The following is a 22,804-nucleotide window of genomic DNA, read 5'->3' on the forward strand; positions in this document are numbered from 1 at the left end:
AGATTTCACATTGAGGTCCTTGATCCTTTTGGAGTAGATTTTGTGTGGGGCCATTGATGTAGGTCTATTTTCATTCTTCTATATGTGAGCAGCCAGTTTTCAGAGCACCATGTGTTGAAAATGCTGCCTTTCCTCTAGTGTGTGTTTTTTTGCATCTATGTCAACTATCAGATGATCTGTGTTTGGATCTTGAATTTTGTTCCATTGATCTACATGTCTATTTTTGTGCCAGTACCATACTGGTTTTATTACTACACCTTGCAATATAACTTGAAATCATTAATCCCTATCTTCATTATTATTCATATTCTAAATACTAAAATTTATTTTTACATGTGTGTTAACATAAAATAAAACATAATTCTGACTGGACTGTATTAATTTTCCTCATACTGATTTGAAAAGTAATAGAAATATCATCACAAGCAACAGGACCTAACACAGTGACTACTCTAGACTGTGGATAAATAGGGCAATTATCCTTGTAGATGCTTAAGGCAATGAACGAAAAACATACTTGATAGAAAACACCAAATAATTAAAGGCAAATAGAAAGACAGGTGTGAAGTTGTGGCCATCAAAGAGAAGGACCTCTAGAAATGAGTCTGACTGTGTGTCTATGTATTTAATATTGGGAGATATCCAAAGCTGAGATTCAGTTGGGAAATACTTAGATGAAGCCCTAACTAAATCTGCATGTATACTTGTTCTTGGAAGAAGCAGAGCACAGGACCTCTGTTGCCACCTTCAAATCTTGCATTTCTTGCCAGTATAAGCCCAATCCAATGCTATAATTTTTGAGTTATAAAGTTTCTTTGCATCACCAAAAAAAAGAAAAGAAAACATAACCTTGATATGGACTTTTCTATTGTATGTATTTCTGTTCTAAGAGTTTGTACCTATACCTCTTTCAGTTTTTATATAAATGGAAACCTATGAAAATATTGCATTAATCCTACAAATCTAGATATCTAGAGAAAGAAAAAGCATTCCAAGAACTTCTGCTGATAATGTAGCCATCACTCAGCTCTGGTCTAGAGTGATGCTCATTGTAGCCACAGGATCTGTTGCCTGGGAGATAGTATTATGGATCTTCAATCCTCCTAGGGGTAACGTTATATTTGTAAGCATTCCCTGACTATCCAACCCAAGAAAATATGCACCATGGTTCCTTCAAATCAAACTACATTAGGTGATGTTTTCTCCAGGATTTCATAATTTCTGTTTTTGACAGAGGTGTTACCACTCTCCCCCAAAGTGAGAGGTTCAATGTATCATTTCCAGTGTCATTTTGATAGCATTTAACAGTCAAGAAGAAACTGAAAATTAGCTACATTTACCCTGTACATTGTATCCCATTGTACTCAGAACTATGTCCATGTATTCTATTGTAACCTCATAGTGCCTGCTAAGGCATATGATGATGGGACTAACAGAGAACATGAAGAAATCATGAAAATACCAGTACATAAAGATCCACCACCAAAGAAAGATCCACCACGTGAAGATCCACCTGCTGAGACAATTAGAAAATACTTCCCTGAAACCTGGATCTGGGATTTAGTCACAGTAAAGTAAGTAATATCTATTTGTAAGATTCGGGCTAGGTATGAAAATTTTATTTCTTTGTTTTCTAGTAATTTTCTAATTAATTTCTATCAGAAATATCAGAAATTATTTAGAAGACCATTACATATCAATCCATCAATTATAAAATATATTTATTTCCATCACTCTTAGAAAATTCACATAAAAATTTATCATCTACTTTCCGATGCTTAGAACCATTCAGGAACGCTGTATTGAGTAGGAAGAGAGGCAGTCCTACATGGAGTAGACTACTAGACTGCTACATGGAGTGGACCATATAAGTTACAAATTGTCCTATGGTATTGTGGAGATGGGAGTTCAGAGACAACTTCAAATCTATGTTCAAATTTCCACTAACATAGAGACTAGAGGTGTCATGAGGCCATGATTTGAGCTGGGTAAACAAGGCTTCAAAAAAACCCTTATTCTTCCACCTGGAGTCCTGTTTACACTGTTTACTTCCTATGACTCTTTTAAAATCTCAAAATGGGGGCTTGAAGTCACTCTCATTGGTGATAGCGTTAGATCACAAAATAGTGACCATCTCAGAAATAACTCGTTCACGTGCTCACTTTCTGGGCCTCACATTCTCACTCTCCCAGCTCATCAGGAGTAGCTGAAGTGGAAGTGACAGTCCCTGACACCATCACTGAGTGGAAGGCCGGAGCCCTCTGCCTGTCCAGTGACACTGGACTTGGCCTCTCCCCTGCGGTATCTCTTCAAGCCTTCCAGCCCTTCTTTGTGGAGCTCACGATGCCCTACTCTGTGATCCGTGGAGAAGCCTTCACGCTCAAGGCCACCGTGCTGAACTACCTCCCTACATGCATCCGGGTGAAGATCTTTCTGAATAAAGCATGACCAGAGGGGAAGAGGGAAATTAGTGTGTGAACTTTACTTAACAAAGGAAAAGAGGGGATAAAGGGAGGAAGGGGTTGTATTGGGCCTGTCAGCACTGGTTCTGAATGCTTAAGAATTCCCAGACTCTAGCAACATATACAACAAAGGGTTGTTCAATAATATACACACTACATAAAGCGTATTAGGTGATTTTGCCGTTCCTGAAATAGTACATACTGTACTGACAGACACAGGATATTCTGTATGGTCTCTGGATACCATCAAAAGATATGGTCCACAAAGATGTACTGGGCTGTTTTCACGATAAAATGGCATATTGTTCTACAATGGATTTTCTTTTGTTAGAGGTAGATGTATACCAACACACAGTAGTTAAAAATATACTCCAGTAAATACATCTTTGCCATCAATATAAAGCAATCATGAATAGATAAATATATAGTTCACTCTCTACTTATTTGTGTAGATAATGCATAGATGATAGCTAAATAAAATTCTATACATGTATGTGCAGATGAAATACATGCAAGCCTCTGTGTCACCTTATGTGACATTTTAGGCACATGAGTTTCAAAAACACCGCTCCTACTCTGTTTTTAACACAAATCCCCTCCACACCCTTTCACCTACATCCATCCACACATAATGGGTTGTCCTCCTGTGGTGACATCTTTGCCATTTCTTCGCCCATGTGGGGCCACAGGTCGGTGTGCTGCTGGAAGACTCCCCCGATTTCACAGCTGTCCCAGTGTCAAAAGACGAAGATTCTTACTGCCTCTGTGCCAACGGGAGGCACACCACATCCTGGTTGGTAACTCCCAAATCATTAGGTGAGTGGAGACTCTGTAAGGGACTCTGTGCAGAAAAACTGAATGCAGGAAGGGTTCTGAAGTTACTTTCTTCTCATTGGGCCCTCAAGCTCTGGGTCATGGCTTCTTCTGGCCCATGCTTACCACCTTCTTAAACACAGGACAAGCCCTTGAACTGCTCATAGAACTGAGGAACTTTGCAGATCTTGGGGTTTGGAGGATGCCAAGTTCCTGGCACATCTGAGCTCAGCTCTGTGGACCGTGTGTTTCAGGGAATGTGAATTTCTCTGTGACTGCAGAAGCACGACAGTCCCCAGAGCCTTGTGGTTCTGAGGTGGCCACAGTTCCTGAAACTGGGAAGAAGGACACAGTTGTCAAAGTCCTGATAGTGGAGGTGAGTGACCTCCCTTGATTGACCTTGTGCTGAGAATGGAGCGAGGTCGACTGTGTTTAGATGAAAAATAGAAGATAATAATATGTGATCTTAGGATACCTCACAGCAAGTGGCAAGCTCAGGCTTAAAATCAGTGTGTTCTGTCTTCTTTCTTCCTACTATTGTCTTAACTGGAGCATGGAGGGGATGGGCTATGCCAGTTTATCTGCTTAAGCTTGAGCTCTGTCTTCTGATGCTATATTTTTTCTTTATTATCTTTCCTTGTTACCTTCTTTTTGACCTGGCATCCACAAATTCTCAAATGTTCATGCCATTCCTGAAATGGTGGAAAATTAGACCATCTAATTCCAGTCTGGACCAAAAGTAGAGATGCTGTCTCCCCTCACGACCATTAAAAAATATCACCAGCATCTTTGTATTTGCACACTCAGTAATTTCTCATGTCTGAACTTTCTATCTTTTTGTCAAGCCCGAAGGAATTAAGAAAGAACACACCTTCAGTTCACTGCTCTGTGCCTCAGGTGAGAATCCTTCAAAACAGCAATAAGATAACAACTTAGATCATTGACTTAGATCTTTTGAAATAATTCTATAAGAAAACCGGGATAGTTAAGTAGCTTGGTCTGTTTGTGAGGCTCCTAGCAGTGGGATCAGGACCTGTCCCTGGTACATGAGCTGGGTTTTTGGAACGTATTTCCCAAAATACGGATGTCTTGCCCAGCCTTGATGCCAGGGAAGGAGCGTGTTCCTGCCTGAACTTGATATGCCATGCTTTGTTGACACCCAAGGATGCCTGTACCTTTCTGAATAGGGGAGGAGTGGCTGGGGGGTAGATTGGAGGTGGGAGGAAGGAACTGGAAAAGAGAAGGGAGGGGAAACTGTGGTTGGTAGGTAAAATAAATGAAAGAATTAATTAAAGAAAACAAGGATACTGTATACCTTATAACCACTAAAATAAATAACCAAATTGAGTCACACAAACTTTCAAGATCTTTACTCACCTGATAAAGCTATCAAGAGTACAGTCATAGTTCTCTCTAGGACTTCAGAGGTCATTGTGGCTCTTTTCTCTAGAACACAGAAACCTTTTCATCTAGCCTATCTCAGTACTTAGAAAATTACAGCTAGGGAATAGCTAAGAAGAGATCACAACCAAACTTTTCCGAAAGGAAAGAAAGAAAGAAAGAAAGAAAGAAAGAAAGAAAGAAAGAAAGAAAGAAAGAAAGAAAGAAAGAAAGAAAGAAAGGGAAAGGAAAACACAGAAAATATCTTGGGAAGGACCATGCTTCTTTTACATTAGATTGTAAATAAAAACAGAGGATTTTATGGCTGAATAAATTCCATACATAAGCCAAGCTACATCGTGATTCATACCAAACATAATATTTCTCTGTAATAGTTGTTTCTATGACTTGTTCTTTTATCCATGCTCCTCACTGGATACACTATTGCAAAAGAAATACAGCACTGTGTCACCCAAGGGGAGCTCACTGTCCCCTGTGAGGGACAGGCACAAAGGCAGAGACTGTCCACTCACAGGAATGACCACATGACCAGCACCTGCACTAGTGATTGGAGGAGTCCAAAATATATTTGTCAAAAGAATAAAGAAATTAGAATTAGTTTAAATTTAATGTGAAATCAATTATTATATGAAAATTAGCAAAAGAGGTGAAATAAAGCAAATTTCTTTGTAAAAGGGATAAACTAATGTAACAGTGACTAATACAGTGTGTAGAAGAAAAATCATCATATAATGCTAAAGTCCTTTAAATGTTTTCCATGGAAGGAAGTGAATGAATGAGGTTACTGGAGATTAATTTTTAAAAAAACAAGGAAAATGTAACAAAAACCCTCTTCTTCCCATTGATTAATTCTGGATCTTCTGATATTTATTTATTACACAACAATCTGGCCATCACCCTTACCATAGGAAAGCCTTCCATGAGGGCAGCACGGGAGTGATCGGTGAAACCTCCTAAGGCCACTCAGGGGGAACCAGGAATACCAAAGGCCAGTTCAGAATTTATCCATTTACTTATTCTGACATACTGGAGGTTTATTCAAACATTGCCTTATTTTAGGTTTCCAGGGCTAAGGTAAAACACCATGACCAAAAGCACCTTGGAGAGGAGAGGTTTATTCATCTTACACAGTCAAGTCCATCATGAGAGAAGCGAGGACAGGAACCTGCAGGCAGGAACTGAAACAGAGCTGTGGGGGATGCTGCTCACTGGCTGGCCTTCCCTGACTTGCTCAGTTTGCTTCCTTATACACCTGACAGGACCACCTGCTCTGATGAGGACCACCCACACTGGGCTAGGCCCTGCCACATCCATCATTAAAAAGAAAATGCCCCAAGACCTGCCAATGGGCTGATTTTAGGGAGGCATTTTCTCAGTTGAGATCCCTATTTCCCGAAAACACAAACTTATATCAAAGTTCACACATGCACAAAACAAAGAGAAAAAAACAAAGCAGAATATACCCAAACCACAATTAAATGAATAAACATATTTCCATGTGTCTATTAAATAATTAGCTAAGGCATCGATAGGAGTCTCAGAAAGTCCTTTTGGAAATGCTTTGCTTCAATACAATCAGTGATAAAAGCAGAAGCAATAGAGCTTGGCAAGCCAGTACTACCAGGAAATGTAGATTTGTGATATTTACAACAAGATCATTATTCTAGAGAGACAAGAATCAAAACTTAAGACACAGTTCTAAGCAACTGGCCTTAGGGCACCCTAGAAGTTCTGAGAAGAGAGATAATCATCTACCTGTTTGTTTTATTAAGATGCAGGCATATCTGAAAAATTGTCCCTGATGCTCCCACCAGCAGTAGTGAAAGATTCAGCCAGAGCCCATTTCTCTGTGTTGGGTGAGTCATTTCATCCTTGGAGGACTTGGGACAATAGTCACTACCACTGCCCTGTGTCCACCGTGATTCCAAATGTAGCTTCTGAACTATTACACTTGAACTCTGGCATCTTTCCGTCTCTACCCCTCAATATTCACTGGGTTCCCCACACACCGCACCCTTGAAATTCCTTCACATCATTGAGAAGTGATTCTATTAGAGATGTTATTTTGTTCTTGAAGATAATGGCTGTTATGTCTGATGTTGGATCTCTCACTTCCAGGTGATATCTTGAGTTCAGCCATAAAAAACACACAGAATCTTCTTGCAATGCCTTTTGGCTGTGGGGAGCAGAACATGGTCCTTTTTGCTCCTAACATCTACGTACTGAAATATCTGAATGAGACCCAACAGCTGACTGAGAAGATCAAGTCAAAGGCCATTGGTTACCTCAATGCTGGTCAGTAAGGCTTAGAAAGTGCAGTTTGTTCTTATGAATGGTCTCTCTAGAAACGGGCTTAGCCTTGGAGGGGGGAAGCTGAGCAGGGTGCCCATTTGGTCAGTCCTATAAGCCAGAGTATGTGAGGGCCTCTCTGGCTTCAGACTGACATCCTATCGTTCTTTGAGCATCAGTTTCTTCAAAACACACCCAAGCCTTCCATTCCAGGCTATCAGAGGGAGCTGAACTACAAACACAAGGATGGCTCCTACAGCGCATTCGGGGATCAGGGCGGCCAGAGTCAAGGAAGCACTTGGTAAGGAAAGTCCACTATGTGTGAGGCTTGCTCCACTCTTGGTCCTCATGGCAACTCTACATGTGTCTTATGTCATGGGAATACAGTGGATGCCTGGGCTGGGAATGAACATTTCCGAGTTAGCAGGAATCCTACATTCAGAACTGAAACTGTCTCAAGGCTCATCTGCCTTGAATCTATACGACCTGTTTTACTCAATTCAGTACGCTGGCTTTTTCATTCCTCCACAAGATTTTTCATCATAAATACCCAGCTACATATTGCTGAGCATCCAAAGATGCTCGTAACTGAGTCTTAAAAAGCTGATACCATTCTTCATGTGGTCCTGCATTGCATAAGAATGTGTTCTTGGGATAAAACACACAGACATTACAGGTGACAAATGACACAGAAATGGACAGAACCAGGAAGTAAGCCAAGGAGAGGGATGGACATTGTGAGGTGGAAAACATGTTACAGGGGTTGTAGGAGAGAAGGTTTTTCTGATCTACAAAAGAAAATCATCTGACTGGAAAAGGCTTAGATGAGGGTGTAGGTGTTAGGGAAACAGGAGAGTGAGTGATGGAGAAGCAGTGAGAAGCAGAGCAGGAAGCAGCTGGACCACACTGTGGTGTCCACATCCAAGAGGACCAGGGATGGAAGACTGCTTTGAAAGAGGAAGAGAAACTGTCAGCTTCATGTGCTCAGAGAAACTTAGGCTGATTGCTCATGAGTGTGGTCCAGACCCCAGAAACCCGTGTGTGAAGTGCTGCATCAGAACACAAGCCCTCATCTCCCCACTCTCCCTCCCCGATCAGGCTCACAGCCTTTGTGCTCAAGTCTTTTGCCCAAGCTCGAGCCTTCATCTTCATCGATGAAACACACATCACCCACGCCTTCACCTGGCTCTCCCAGCAGCAGCAGGACAATGGCTGTTTCAGGAGCTCTGGATCGCTGTTCAACAATGCCATGAAGGTGACCTATTCGGAACTACTTATAAGTATGGTGGCCTAATAATAACATCCGAAAGTCGGGCCATACTCCTTACCGCTGAAACAAACCAGCCTTCAGGCTGAGAATTACTTTTTCATAATGGGGGTGTAAATGAGAACTTCCATTGAATGCGAAGGATGATTACAAGCAGGGAAGGCATATTTAGTGCATTGCTTGCTGTATACTTTACCTACTTCATTCCTTTTGTTTACAGGGTGGAGTAGAAGACGAAGTGACTCTCTCCGCCTATATAACCATTGCCCTTCTGGAGAGTTCACTTCCAGACACAGTAGGTGACACATTGCTTCTCCATCTTCCCAAACTAGTGTAAAATATGTGGCTTCCTATCCTCTCTAAAGCCAAATGGCAGCTTTTTAAAACAAGATTTTTACATTTGTAATATTCCATTAATGAGCATCCACCTGCTCAATGAAATCCTGACTATGTTCCAAAAATCAAGACAAAAACGTGTCCTCTAATACTGTCTTTATTAGTCTGTATTTAAATGGAATTTAGTTTATAAAAGAAATGGCTCCAAAAGATGGAGGATAGACAGATGATCAATGACAGAAGATAGGAAAGAAAGAAGGAAAGGAGGGAGAGAAGGAAGGAGAGAAGGAGAGAGGGAGGGATAGAAGAAAAGAGGTAGGGAGAAAGGAAAAAAAGAAGAGTGGAGGAGAATGGAAAGATTCATTTGAAAAGCATCAATGTCTCCATCCTCCATGTTTCTTCCAAGGCCTGCTAGGACACTTTTTCACAATGCTCAGGATTCACTCTTCTGCCAACAGCAACCTGTTGTCTCCAAAGCGATGACCTGCCTGGAGTCATCCTGGAAGTCAATGGAGCACAGGGGAGATGGCAGCTCTGTGTACACCAAGGCACTGCTGGCCTACGCTTTCGCTCTGGCAGGGAACCAGGACAAGAGAAGTGAAATCCTAAAATCACTTGATACTGAAGCTGTAAAGGAAGGTAGGAATGTGTGTTATCGTGTTTGTCTCCATCCAGTTCCAGTGACGGGAAACGGGAGCAGACGATGTGTGGAAATAGTATTACATTTTAGTTCGTCCCCATGGCACTCTGAGGTTTCTCCTTGGACTGACACATTAGGAAATTAGCCTTTCTTCTACACGCAACACATTCTCTTCAGTGCTTTCTCCTAGTGTACCCAAGTAAACAAATGTAATATCACAATAGAATGCACACAGTTCAACTACCGTTACAAAGGGAAATGTAGCTAAAGCTTAACTTTCCTCTCTGATACACATACACCTGTCAGGAGGAGGCAACACTATAAAGAACAGGAAAAAAGAACCGATGCTCAAGGTTTTGCTCTTTCAACTGCAATTCTGAAACCAATGGGAAACTTCCCTGAGTCATTTGGACTGAACACTGAACTAGTGATGTTTTGTAGGGTGTGAGGGAATTAATGAGTGAAAGAATCATGTCTGCTCTTGTCTTCTCACCAACTCTGCTAGAACATCACTGGGGGTGCAGTTTAGTTAACAGCTTACAAATTTCTGTCTTCATATCTTTCTCAGTCCTACCCTATCATACCAGCAGCAGATGTTTTTACTGCTAATAATAAATCTGGGATTATTCTGAGCGAAAACTTTAAAACCCGCTACAACTTTCTTATATATCCTTCTTTCTAGATAGAGACATACAGTCATTCATTGGCTACTCACACTTCTAGTTATTTCTCTATTTTTACCCTAAGACAACTCCGTCCATTGGGAAAGACCTCAGAAACCCAGGAATTCAGAGAGGTATCTGTACAAACCCCAGGCTCCCTCTGCTGAAGTGGAGATGAATGCCTATGTCCTCCTCACTCTCCTCACTGCCCAGCCAGCCCCAGCACCTGAGGACCTGGCTTTGGCAGTTCGCATCGTGAAGTGGATCACAAAGCAGCAGAATTCCCATGGCGGCTTCTCTTCTACACAGGTCGGTGACTTTCCTTCAGAGTCCCATGCAGTGAGGGGATTTGAACAAGAGATGCAGGAACAAGAAAAAAGGGAAGAGGAGGGAAAAAAACAAGGGCATGTTCCTCATGGGTATTTTGAGTCTATAGGAAGTGAGGGATGATACATTCCATAATGAATTTTCCTAGTTCCTATGTTCAGACACAAGAGGTCTCTTCATACCACATTTAGTGAAACAGGCCTAAGTTGCTGAGGACTTCTGACCCAGACCCAAAACTTGATAGAAAACAATGGCAAAAACCCTGAAGTGTCCATAATCCTTATATAATTGGTCAAGCTGGAATAGCACAATGAGTACCTAAGAGATGCTAACTGGACCAAACTGCATCTTTATCATCGTGCTGCTCTTAGGTGAGGCCATTCCCCTTCTCCTGACAGACTCTCCCAATCTTATGTATGGAGAGATTGCCCTCAGGTTTTCCCCAAGCTAGTAGAACTCCTGCAGGCCTGCTTTACCTCAGGACAGTTAGATCCAATCAAGGCTGTAAACCATTTGCTTTATCATCTAGTCAGTATAATTCTCATGAGGTAATAGTTTCCAAAAATATACATCTACCATAGTGTCTATAAATGATGCTCCTATATTCAGGGCATATATGGCAGAGTTAATCTCCAGAGAGGTATAGTGAGAAGGTCAGTTCCTCTAAAGGAGAACAATGTACCAACAGGAACCTTCCATGACATTAGCCACCCTGTTTGCATTCAATTCTTTCAGTCTTTTACCTCAACAGGAAGTCTGCATTGTAAATACAGTAAAACCCTCACTGCATGTTTCTGTTCTCTTTTTGGGCTCTGCAGTCAGGATAGCATCTGGAGCTGACTTGGGATAAGGAGGGATCCTGTGGGAGAGATCCTCTCTAGAGCATGGAGTACATCCCCACAGAGTATGCTGCTGAGGAGCAAGGCGAGGAAGGACAGCACTAGATCACAGTTTTTCCTTTATTTGATAAGATTGGATCGTGACTGGCACTTGGCCATGATGTTGATGTGTCTTGAGTGTTCCTCAGTGCAGAAGAAAGTTTGGTGGTGAGAGCAAGAACGTGATTTTGTCGACAGATGCTCGGCATCTTCACGGGAATCAAGGACAAAGGAAGAAAAACAGTAAATGCTAGAAGAAAAATCTAATTTGGATTTATTCTTTGTACTGGTTTGGGGGAAATCTGCATATGCCAGGGTGCTCTGTGTAAGGAGGGAAATTAAGTGGATGTTTTTGGTTCTCAGATATTTCCTAAATTAAAGTCTAGAGATCAAATAACTAAAGACAAAACCTCAGGACACTTTTGTCACAGCCTCAGGAAGAGCCTGAGCCCATCCATACTGATGCTAAACTGAACTTTTACACTCATCCCTCACAGGACACTGTGGTGGCCCTCCATGCTTTGTCCAAGTATGGAGCGGTTACTTTTTCTAGAAGTCAGAAAACTCCTCTGGTGACCATCCAGTCTTCAGGGACATTTTCTAGAGAGTTCCAAATAGAGAACAGCAATCGCCTGTTGCTGCAGCAGGCCCCACTACCAGACGTCCCTGGGGACTATGACATCAAGGTGTCAGGGGAAGGATGTGTGTATGCTCAGGTAAGATTCTGGGACAGCTGGGAACGTCCTTCCCCAAAATGGAAAGTATCCCTTTGCCTACCTGCACACATCATGCTCAAATTGGGAGAAATTGATCCAAGGATCCGGTGCAATGGAGGTAAAGTATTTCTATTCACTACTTGTCAGACAACGCTAAGATACAATGTGCACTTGGAGAAACAGGAGTCTGCATTCACTCTGCGGGTACAGACAGAACCTCTGACTTGTGATAACCCCAAAGGCCACAACAGCTTCCAGATCTCACTAGAAATCAGGTATGAGCCTCTGTCTCTCTTGCCTACTACAGTGTTGTGCTCCTGGATCTCTTCACAGAATGGGTTCAGAGATATCCAAAGCAAGGCTTCGTTAGGATTTTGCTCTGTCAAAAAAAAAAAAAGAAAGAAATACTTGACTCCAGCAAAGTGAACAATGAAGAATTATAGAATTATAATCTCTAATTAGTCTACCTTTCGAGTTCCTTTCTCACCCACTATCATAGTAAAATAATAGATTGTTCTTTTCTCTATGATACTTTAACGTGGCCTATTCTTCTTCACCAACAAAGGCAAACCTTCTTGGTCTTTTAAGATTCCATTTTTCTAGAGGGAAAAAAGATATTCTGTTCTTCTGACACGTGTCAAAAACTTCGTATAAACTGTAACCAGCAGTGGGTGCTAACTGCAAAAAGTGAAGGGATCTTGGATGGAAAGGAGACTTCCATAGTGTGGCCTATCATCTTGTTTCCCAGTGTGGTGGGGTGTAGATTGTTGTTTTACTCTTTGGGAGACTACCACCCTGCTCCCTAATAAATACATGGAGACTTATTCTTACTTTGTGAATGCCCAGCCTTAGCTTGGCTTGTTTCTAACCAGCATTTCTAACTTCACTTAAATTATCCCACTTCTCTTTAACTATGTTTTGCACCTGGGCTTTTTACCTTTCTTTATTCTATGTATCTTGCTTTTCTTCTTATTCCGTGGCTGGCTGTGTGGCTGGTGGCTTGGACCCTGGCTCTAGTCCTCCTCCCCTCCTTTTCTTGCCCCTCACTTTTCTTCTTGAGCCTAGATTTCTCCTCCTATATATTCTCTCTGCCCGCCAGCCCCACCTATCCCCCTCTCCTTCCTAGTCATTGGGCATTCCCCTTTTTATTAGTCCAATCAGGTGCTTCAGGCAGACAAAGTAACACAGCTTTGCAGAGTTAAACAAATGCAACATAAAAGAGTGCAACACATCTTTGCATTATTAAACTAATATTCCACAACAGTGGTGTGTGTGCATGTGTGTGAGAGAGAGAAAGAGACAGAGACACAGAGAGAGACAGAGACAGCGACAAAAACAGAAACAGGACAATCTCTTCTCTCAGTCCTCAGCTTCCATATGCATTAGGTTTTTGAGATGCGGTTTCTTACTGCCCCAGGCTTGTTAAGAAGACTATGCTGGCTGGCCAGTACACTGCATGGATGCCTCTATTTTTAATCAACTCCCAGTTGACATTGTTATGCAGTCTATTTTGAGAATTATTTATATTGACTGTAAAGTCCATATATTTTAAAGTATGAAAAAATAGCACAGGGCATGTCAGGAATTGCTGCTTGAGCTCCAAGGAGGCAAGATTCAAAGCATTAAAAATATTCCTTCCATTCACTTCTCTGGTCTGCAGTTATACAGGGAGCCGTCCAGCCTCCAACATGGTGATTGTTGATGTGAAGATGGTGTCTGGTTTCATTCCATTGAAACCAACAGTGAAAAGGGTAGGTGGACCAGATGTTTGGATTTCTGTATCCTCAGACGAGAAACTTGCCAACATCATCATAATCATGCCATCCTGAACCAAAACTAATTTAACAAAATTTGATTTATATAATTCTAAGTATAGGTTTGGACTGTGATAGCAGTCAGCAGAAAAAAATATAACAATGGTGTTTGAGTTTATTGAGTTTACAATCTAGCTAACAATAATTTTTAAAGCATAATGAACTTGGTCAATAATGATTAATGGGAAAATATTATTAAATACCAAAATTGTAGATGTGGTGTTTTAAGAACTTTGAAAATTAACAGCAAGCTAAGATCAATAGCAGAGTACAGAGAAAGATACTTGCACAGAGAATGTGAGGTAAGTGAGTACTATCGAATGCAGGACCACTTCACCTTCAAACAAAAGTCAAAAATACCGATTACTAAGTCAGGTCATATTCTGCCAGGCCTCTAGTGGAGTGGCATTAACAGTCTTATTCATGTATTTTCATTCTTATTGGAAAGTATCTTCCAACTCCTTTTAATGAATTGGTGACATCTCTTTCTATCATCTCCCATCCCTCAGTTCATTTGCCTTCTTCACCCCCAAGGCCTTTGCCTTTTCAGTAACACAGTGTTTTCTCTCATTCCAGCTTGAAAGATCAAAGCATGTGAGCAGAACAGAAGTGAGCAACAACAATGTCTTATTATATGTGGATCAGGTGAGAGTCCTTCCTGCCTCCCTAACTGTGTCTAGGTGGACAGTCCTTGGTTTATGTAGGTCAGGTGAGGGTCCTTCCTGCCTCCCCAGACATGTCTAGTGGACAGTCCTTGATCTATGTAAATCAGGTGAACATCTTTTCTGCCTCCCCATACATGTCTAGGTGGGTCTTTGTGGGAATTGTAAAGCAGGAGAAAAGCAGGTGTCTAGGAAGTCTTTAGGGGAGGCACCTTCCTCTGCTCATACTAGATGATATTTTAAATTGTCATTCCTGGCTTGGAGACGTGGCTCAGCAGTTAAGAGCACTAACTAACTCAGAATTGTCTGTAACTCCAGTTGCAGGAGATCTGATTCTCACTTTTGGCCTCTACTAGTATATGCATGCACACATATACAATAATAATAATAATAATAATAATAATAACAATACAAACCTTTAAATTCCCTTTCCTCATTGCTGGCTTTCCTGGGACTTATCATGGGCTCCCAAGTCAGCAGGTCAAAGGGCTTAACTGTCACCCTGAACAAAGCCCTACATCACACACTGGGGAGGAATATGGATTTTTGGATTGGTTTAATAGACTAGAAAAGTCTCATATACTCCCAGGAGCCTCTCCTTCAGTTCCTCTCGTCTCTACTCTAAAATCCAATCACCATCCACATATGTGAGCAATTATAAACACAGTGACTGAGAGGTTAAATGCTACCCATGCATAACTGTTTCTCAAATACGAGGGACTGAGTGATGCTGAAGAAAAACAGTGGCCACCGCTGTGATTCTGGATTACTTTTCTCTCTTTGCCAGGTAACCAATCAGACACTGGCCTTTTCCTTCGTCATTCAACAAGACATCCCAGTGAGGAACCTGCAGCCTGCCATTGTGAAAGTCTATGACTACTATGAGACAGGTGAGCAAGGGATTAGGAAGCGCCCCGAAGCAACTTGAAGTTTTCCATTTTTTTCCTCTTCTATCGTTTTTTTTTTTTTTTTTTTTTTTTTTGTTGTTGTTGTTGTTGTTTTTAAGACAGTTTCTCAATATGCAGCCCAGGCTGACCTCAAACTCTCAATCCTGACTCAGTCTCCAAATGCAGATATTACTTGTGTATACCATTGCACCCAGTGTTGAAAACAACTATTTTACACATAGTGACACATTATATAGGCCAGACTGGCAAATCTGCTCTTAATAAAAGAATGTGAGTATGACAAACGTTTATAAGATTTCAATTTATTCAGCCACTGATGTCTTGTTCCTGCTTGTTTGTCCAAACAATCATATGTGACCAAACATGTCTAAATAACCTAATGGACCATCCGTTTGACAAAGAAGTATCTATTGGTGGAAAGACACACAAATCTACTTCTGAATATAGCAACACAAAGATGAAGAATTATACAAAGAATTATAGTAGGAATAAAAAAATGAGTGAGAATTATAGCCTGAGTGGTCATTGATGAGAGAGAGAGAGAGAGAGAGAGAGAGAGAGAGAGAGAGAGAGAGAGAGAGAGAGAGAGAGAGAGAAGCCAGAGTTGGGGAATAAAATGGGGATTTTCTGTGCCAAATGTTTCAGAATAGATGAGTTCCAGAAATACTGAAGGAAAAAAATCAGAAATATAGAAATGCATCTGAGAGGACACATGTCTCCACGGATCACTCCCTGTATTCTGCTCAAACACTGTAGAATAAGCACACTTCGATATTCTCACTTGGGTGAATTATTCTGGTGCTGTTGCCCATTTGCTTACTTATGTCTTGAGAGGGAGGCATGCCACGATGCCTGTGGAGGTCACAGGGCAATGAGGAGAAACGGTTCCTCGCCCTCTGCCCTGTGGATCCTGAGGACTGAACTCACTGTGGTCACTAGGCATGGCAACAAGCGCCTTTCCCCACTGAGCCATCTTGCTGGCCCAGGATAAACGTGTCAACCAGTGGCTTCAAGGGGATATTTTCTTTGCTTGGTTTGTCCTCAGAGAGACGACTTTTCAGTAACCATTCAGGTTCTGATGAAGGAAATTGGTCAGTCCCAACACATCAACTGTGCTCCACAAAATGCTGTAGCATCAAACTCCCATTCTCATTTTTTTTCCATGTCTTTCAGATGAAGTGGTTTTTGCTGAATACAGCGCCCCCTGCAGCTCAGGTGAGCTCCTAACACTCCTTGCAAAAAGCCTTCCTCTGACCTCTTCTCCTTCAAAACTACCCAGAACTTTTGTTTGATGAGCTCAGAACCATCTCATCCTGTGAAAACACTGCATGGTACACCATGGGATTGGTGCACTAACCCTGGAAGACTCCTCTAACTTCTTTACCAAAGTATATCATAGCTTATGGTAGAAAATCCAATGGATCCTATTTCCCTCCATGGTCAGTTTACTTTCCTGCAGAAAACCCTGCTGTCCGTACTCAGTTCGAACACTCATCTGATGTGCTGCTTTCTTCTCTCCACATACACAGATAAACAAAATTCTTGAAACTCATATTTGAGGACAAGACATTGCTGGAATCCCCGAACCCAGGAACCTTCAGGATGGTGATTTTTGTTGCCTCTGCAATACAAATACTGAACAAGCGTGATAAATAAATGCATACTTCTAGAGAGTCTCTGTCTTTGATGCTTTCTTTACTTAATCCAAATTTGCCTCATGCTCACTTAGTGCCTTGCTCTATACCCCACATTTGCAATGAACAGAAATGACATTCAAACAGAAGAACGTGGGTTGTGAAAATGGGGAACCCTTTACAACTGCTCAATAGTACAGACCTCAGAGCATGAAGAGTAACACATGGCAACCTTTCCTCCATAAGAAAAAGCACGATGGGTATGCTAGTGACCCAAGACTATTAACCAAGCAAGAAGTGGTGACTCAAGTCTGCATTCAAAGCATTTCTGGAGGCTGAAGCAGGAGGATTGAACATTTGAGAGCAACAGAGGCTACCTAGCAATTCCAGGTGAGTCTGGGCTTCATAACCAGACTCTGTCTCAAAACATCAAAAGGCAGGGATTATACAGCTCAATGGTGGAATATTTGACCAGAATTTTCTTCTCTTTTTCGTAAATTTTTTCTTTTTTATTGAAAATATAAAACTTTTTTGCCTCATACTGATTAGTGTTTGCCCTCTCTCTACTTCTCCCAGTACACACATACACACACACACACACACACACACACACACACACACACACACACCTCCTCCCCCATCTGGATCCACCTCATTTCTGTCTCTCATTAGAAAACATACAGCAGCCAGGCAGTGATGGTGCACGCTTTTAATCCCAGCACTCAGGAGACAGAGGGAAGCAGATCTCTTTGAGTTCCAGGCCAGCCTGGTCTATAGAGCTAGTTCTAGGACAACCAGGGTTACCCAGAGAAACCCTGTCTCAAGAGAGAGGGGGGGAGGGAGGGAGGGAGGGATGGAGGGAGAGGGAGAGGGAGAGGGAGAGGGAGGGAGAACAAGCAGGCTTGTAAGGATAATTGTAATATATAATATAATATGACATGGTGATAAAGCAAAATCAACACATCGGAATAAGACAAAACAAACAGAAGGAAGTGAGCCAAGGAGAAGCATAAGAAACAGCTATAGACACAGAGACCCCTTGTTCACACACTCAGGAATCCCATAAAACAGCACAGAGGAAGACGTGATGGATACACAAAGGACCTGTAGGGTCCATTATCATCCTGACAGGCAGATGTGGTGCTGGAGCTGAGAGTGCTACATCTTGCAGGCAACAGGAGTCAACTGACTGTCACACTGAGTGAAGGTTGAGAAAAGAGACCTCAAAGCCCACCCTCATAGTGACACACTTTCTCCAACAAGGCCACACTTCCTATGGTGCCATTCCCTTTGGGGGCCATTTTCTTCCAAACTACCACATTTAACCTGTTGTTCTGAAACCTGTGGCAAGGGAGCATGTCACAGGGGAAAGCCCCTCCCTTCAGGGGTGGCATTCAAAGGAGAGAAAGAAAAGGACATAAACCCCTCAGCAACCTTTATGCTCTCATTGGTCAACCACTTCTAAAAGTCCCCCAAACTTCCCAAATGCACCTCAGGCTGAGGGCCTGTGCTCTCAAGGCCTCAGCTCCTAATGTGGCCCTGTGGGAGGTGATGGGAATCTTAAGAACTTGATGGTGTCCTCCTAGGGCTGGTGGGACCTGGCTCCTACTCACTGGCTTCCTTTTTCTTTCATTCCCATGAGGTAGTACTTTACTTAGCTTTGCTGTGGTTTGTTATGCACTGTGACCTCTGTGCTCCCTCACCACAGGATAGAAAGGGCAGGACAATCGATGAGTCAGAATGAAAAGTCCCCTCTCTAAGTTGATCGTGGCAGACAACTGGTACAGTAACAAGTCTGTCTTAACGAAAACACGATGGCAGTGTTTATTTATGCCACTATGAGACTGCAGATATGAGTTGAGAATAATGTATCAAGAGTGTTATTTTATTGTAGAAGCTGGTGGGATCATATAAAAACAATGGTTATGAGACTCATGGTGGCCCATGCTTTAAGTCTCTCAGGAGGCAGAGGCAGGTGGATCTCTGTGTTTGAGACCAAACTGGTCTAAATGGTGAGATCCAGAACAGCTAAGGCTACACAGAGAAACCCTGTCTCAAACAAACAAACAAACAAACCAAACCAAACCAAACCCAACAACAAAAACCAATGGTTGTGTAACCAGATATGGTGTAGGATAACAACAAATGGATGCTGGAGCTGTGGTGAAAAGGTCACAACAGTTCTGTCTCAAGTAAACTTCTACTTCTTAAAACATTTTTATTTAATTTTAGGGAAATCCAAAATTGTTTGGGACATAACAAGTAGTTCTAGAACAAAATGAAATTCTCCTGAGAGATTTTAACAACGGGAATGTCTCTGGAGATTAGACCCAGCTGCCTATGCAATTTTTTTTTCTGTAATTCACTTCAGTAAAGAGACAGGGTTAACAATGTATTTCCAGAGTCATTCTGTATCTTACTTTGAGGTGGAATTAGGAATCAAGACTATTCAAATTAGGCTATGTTCAGTCAAATGGGATTTTAAAGATTGAATGCTATTATGAGACACACATGAGCAATGCTGGATGCATGGCTCAGGTTCTTTGCACCTTGTTGTAGTTTAGTGTGTGTTCCCTGTTTGCTCTTGTTCTGGTCACAGTAGCCGAATCCTTTTTCCCCCAGTACATTAATAAAAGATTACCAGATTACCACAGGGTGGCAGCAAAGGTTAAAATATAAGTACTGCTCTTTCATTAACACCACACAAGAAAGTAAGAAATGAACAACATGCTCCAGTGGACGGCCCTACACCCACATGCAGACGTACAGCTCTAACTGGACTCAGTGGACTATAAAAGAGGAAAATCAAGAGGAAGAGGAGGAAGAGGAGAAGATGAAGTTGGGAGAGGAACATGAGGTGGATGATATGATCAAAATATATTGTATAAATATATGAAATTCTCAAAAAATGAATAAAATAAAATGGCCAAAAGGAAGAGAGACAAGGAAAGGAAAATAAGTGTGGAACGGTAAAATGATAGAAATACAGCAATAAAGTATCTAGTGTAATATTTGATTCTCTTTAACCTACCAAAGCTGCAGGGCAGACTCATGTGGACAGAGGGACTAAATTCCACACTGGAACAGTGGTCCAGCCCATGGCATTGCTGAACAGGAGTCAGGTCCCATATCTTCAGAAAATGTTCCTTCCCACTCCATCACTTTTGCTGACTAGATGATCTGCTGAAATCATTGTTTTCAAATTAAGTCCCTGGACTTTTCCTAAAAGGTCACTGATTATGTGGTGAAAGCTCTTCCCTCATGATCTAATAATTGCCCAAAGGCCTCCATCTCTTGATACCATCATGTTTGGAATTGGGACTTCCAAATATTGAAGGCTCACAACCATTGAATCTGTGACAGTGTGGGGATCATAATCAACAGCAGAGTCACAGTGACTGTATGTTTATTTTATAAGTGGGCTAAGGGACCTGCAGAGAAAACTCTCTAGCTACAGTTGACATCCTTGAGGAAACACCATGGTTACACCAAACATGGACACAGTTCCTCCCCTAAAAGGACCTCAGATCTTTAGCAGGGTAAATGAACACTGAGGAGCAAGCAATAAATAGATCCTTAGAGAACAACTGGACACAGACTTTAATATGATACTAATTCCAAGAAACATAAAATATCACTGTAGCCCTCTAGTAAAAGGAGGGGTATTTGGGTGTGGGGGATGATAATTAGGAATTGAATTAAAAGACTGAACTCCAGTAAACTGGAAAGTCAAGAGGAAATAATAAATTTCTAAGCATGTACATGACTGATAAAGTATATACATTTCTAGGCATATATAGGACTTACCAAGGCAACATCAACAATGTACACAGATCTAATGAAATGATCCACAGGGGATAATTATTGACAACCACGCTAATTGTGCTGATTAAAATATATGAATCCTTTTATTAGTGGGTGACCAAGACTAGACTCATGCCTCAAAGTCCCTTGGTGCCAAAGCTCAGAGTGCAGCATTTTTAAAGACAAAAAACACAATTACATCAGTGTCTGAGTGGGGGTTAGAGCAACATCTGTCTTGTTGCAGGACTTAGTGAAATCTTCCAGACACCACATGACAATTATTTTTGACTTACACTTCCTCTTAGTTATTTTAGTTTTATGTTTTAGCCTGCTCATACTTCAATTATTTTGGTTAATAGGGCTGGACCATGGTCAGGGTCACAGACAGTCTCAAAATCATAACCAAGAAGGATGTGGCCATAGAAGGTGGGAGGACAAGGTAGAAGACTGAGGGGTGTGGAGACAGAAAAATACTAGTCAGGACAAGACAGCATCACCTTAGCCATTTCACTATAATGAACAATGAAACTGAAGTATAATAATCCCCTAACAAGAATAACTAAAGTCTAATTGGATATACTTTTGAATTCTATAAAACCTTTTAGAAAAGGACTAACAAATATCTTTCACTGTTCCATAAAATAGAGAAGGAAGGAATGCTTCTTAACTCCTGTGAATTGAAGGAAATGCTCATATAAAACACTTCTACAATCAGTAATACCCTGACACCAAAACCACATAAGGACACATGCAAAAAAGCGACTATTTCTTTTGTGACCATAAATACAAAAGTCCTAAAAAATTCACAGATTTAATTTCACTTTAGAAAGATCATGCACTCAGATTAAGTTGTCTCTTGTTCTCAAATGCAATGATGGCTGGACAAATTAGTAAATGTTCTGAAGCACATGATCATTTCAATCTATGTAAAAAGTGACTGACAAAATCAGGTCTTTCTCCATCATAAGAAGAACTGAAGAAACTAAGTATAGAAAGAACATATCTCAGTGTAATAAAGTCTGTGTACAACATCCTGTAGGCATCATTCTGTTGAATAGAGAAAAGCTGAAAACAATTTACCTAATATCAAGAATGAGACAAAGACTCAATTCTGGCCATTATTATTGGATAAAATGTTTGAACTCCACTGGGTGTGATGGAGAATGCCTTTAATTCCAGCACTCAGGAGGCAGAGATCAGTAATCTCTGTATTTTTGAGTCAGCCTGGTCTACATGGTGAGACCCTATCTTGAAAAGAAAGGAAGAGAGGAGGAGAGAAGAGGAGAGGAGAGGAGAGGAGAGGAGAGGAGAGGAGAGGAGAGGAGAGGAGAGGAGAGGAGAGGAGAGGAGAGGAGAGAAGAGAAGAGAAGAGAAGAGAAGAGAAGAGAAGAGAAGAGAAGAGAAGAGAAGAGAAGAGAAGAGAAGAGAAAAGGTCCTTGAAATTTTAGCCTGAGAAAATAAAAGGAGTCAAGTAGAGACCAAATGGATTACCCTTTTTGCAGATGATAATGGTCTTAAAAGACCCTAAGACTCTACCAGATGACTCTTATATCTGATAAATATTGTCAAAAAGCAGTAGGATGAAAACTCAAGGTATAAATATTGCGTTCATAATAACCTCAAATAATGAAAAACCTGAGTATAAACCTAATCAAAGGCATTAAGAACCTCTCTGAAGAAAACTGTAAATCCTAAAGGAAGAAACTGAAGAAGACTCTGAAAGGTAGAATGACCTCCCATGTCCAAGAATTAACAAAATATTGTGAAAATCACCATATTTTTAGAAATTATTGAGAAATCTAATACATTCCTTCCACTTACCCTCCTCGCAGAAATGGAAAAGAAGCTAAACATTATAGAGAAACACACACATACACATGCAAACAGAGAGGGGGAGAGAAAGCACTCAAGAGAGACAAAGAGAAATAGCCAAAGATCCTGAATGAAAAGAGCCATACTGAATGTATTGCAACAGCTGATGTCAAAATGCACTACTGAGCCATAGAAATAAAGCCATCGGCTACAATCATCAGATTCTCCATAAAGGTGCCAAAAGCATACACTGAGAAACTGTATTAACAAGTGCTGCTGAAAAAACTGGAATCCTACATCTAAAAGACTGAAAACCACATCCCTATCCCTCACCCTATTAAAAAATCAGCTCATGATAGATCGAGGTCCTTAATGTAAG

General features: G+C 41.2%; 1 protein-coding gene across 1 annotated transcript in view; it reads left to right on the forward strand.

The window, feature by feature from the left end:
* Positions 1 to 16,848, forward strand: part of LOC143272504 (alpha-1-inhibitor 3-like) — a 53,406-nt gene extending 36,558 nt beyond the window's left edge. The window contains exons 18-36 of the mRNA XM_076567884.1: positions 1,403 to 1,574; positions 2,193 to 2,421; positions 3,152 to 3,278; positions 3,530 to 3,651; positions 4,121 to 4,172; positions 6,449 to 6,532; positions 6,795 to 6,971; positions 7,179 to 7,266; positions 8,064 to 8,220; positions 8,453 to 8,527; positions 9,027 to 9,207; positions 9,956 to 10,179; positions 11,573 to 11,791; positions 11,939 to 12,066; positions 13,452 to 13,542; positions 14,182 to 14,250; positions 15,055 to 15,157; positions 16,349 to 16,390; positions 16,705 to 16,848. Of these exons, the coding sequence (XP_076423999.1) occupies positions 1,403 to 1,574; positions 2,193 to 2,421; positions 3,152 to 3,278; positions 3,530 to 3,651; positions 4,121 to 4,172; positions 6,449 to 6,532; positions 6,795 to 6,971; positions 7,179 to 7,266; positions 8,064 to 8,220; positions 8,453 to 8,527; positions 9,027 to 9,207; positions 9,956 to 10,179; positions 11,573 to 11,791; positions 11,939 to 12,066; positions 13,452 to 13,542; positions 14,182 to 14,250; positions 15,055 to 15,157; positions 16,349 to 16,390; positions 16,705 to 16,721 (2,357 nt within the window). The 3' untranslated portion in view covers positions 16,722 to 16,848. The remainder of the gene's footprint in view (positions 1 to 1,402; positions 1,575 to 2,192; positions 2,422 to 3,151; positions 3,279 to 3,529; positions 3,652 to 4,120; positions 4,173 to 6,448; positions 6,533 to 6,794; positions 6,972 to 7,178; positions 7,267 to 8,063; positions 8,221 to 8,452; positions 8,528 to 9,026; positions 9,208 to 9,955; positions 10,180 to 11,572; positions 11,792 to 11,938; positions 12,067 to 13,451; positions 13,543 to 14,181; positions 14,251 to 15,054; positions 15,158 to 16,348; positions 16,391 to 16,704) is intronic.
* The last annotated feature ends 5,956 nt before the right edge of the window (positions 16,849 to 22,804 follow it).

The sequence above is a fragment of the Peromyscus maniculatus genome, chromosome 3, assembly GCF_049852395.1.
Source record: "Peromyscus maniculatus bairdii isolate BWxNUB_F1_BW_parent chromosome 3, HU_Pman_BW_mat_3.1, whole genome shotgun sequence".
Classification (NCBI taxonomy): domain Eukaryota; kingdom Metazoa; phylum Chordata; class Mammalia; order Rodentia; family Cricetidae; genus Peromyscus; species Peromyscus maniculatus.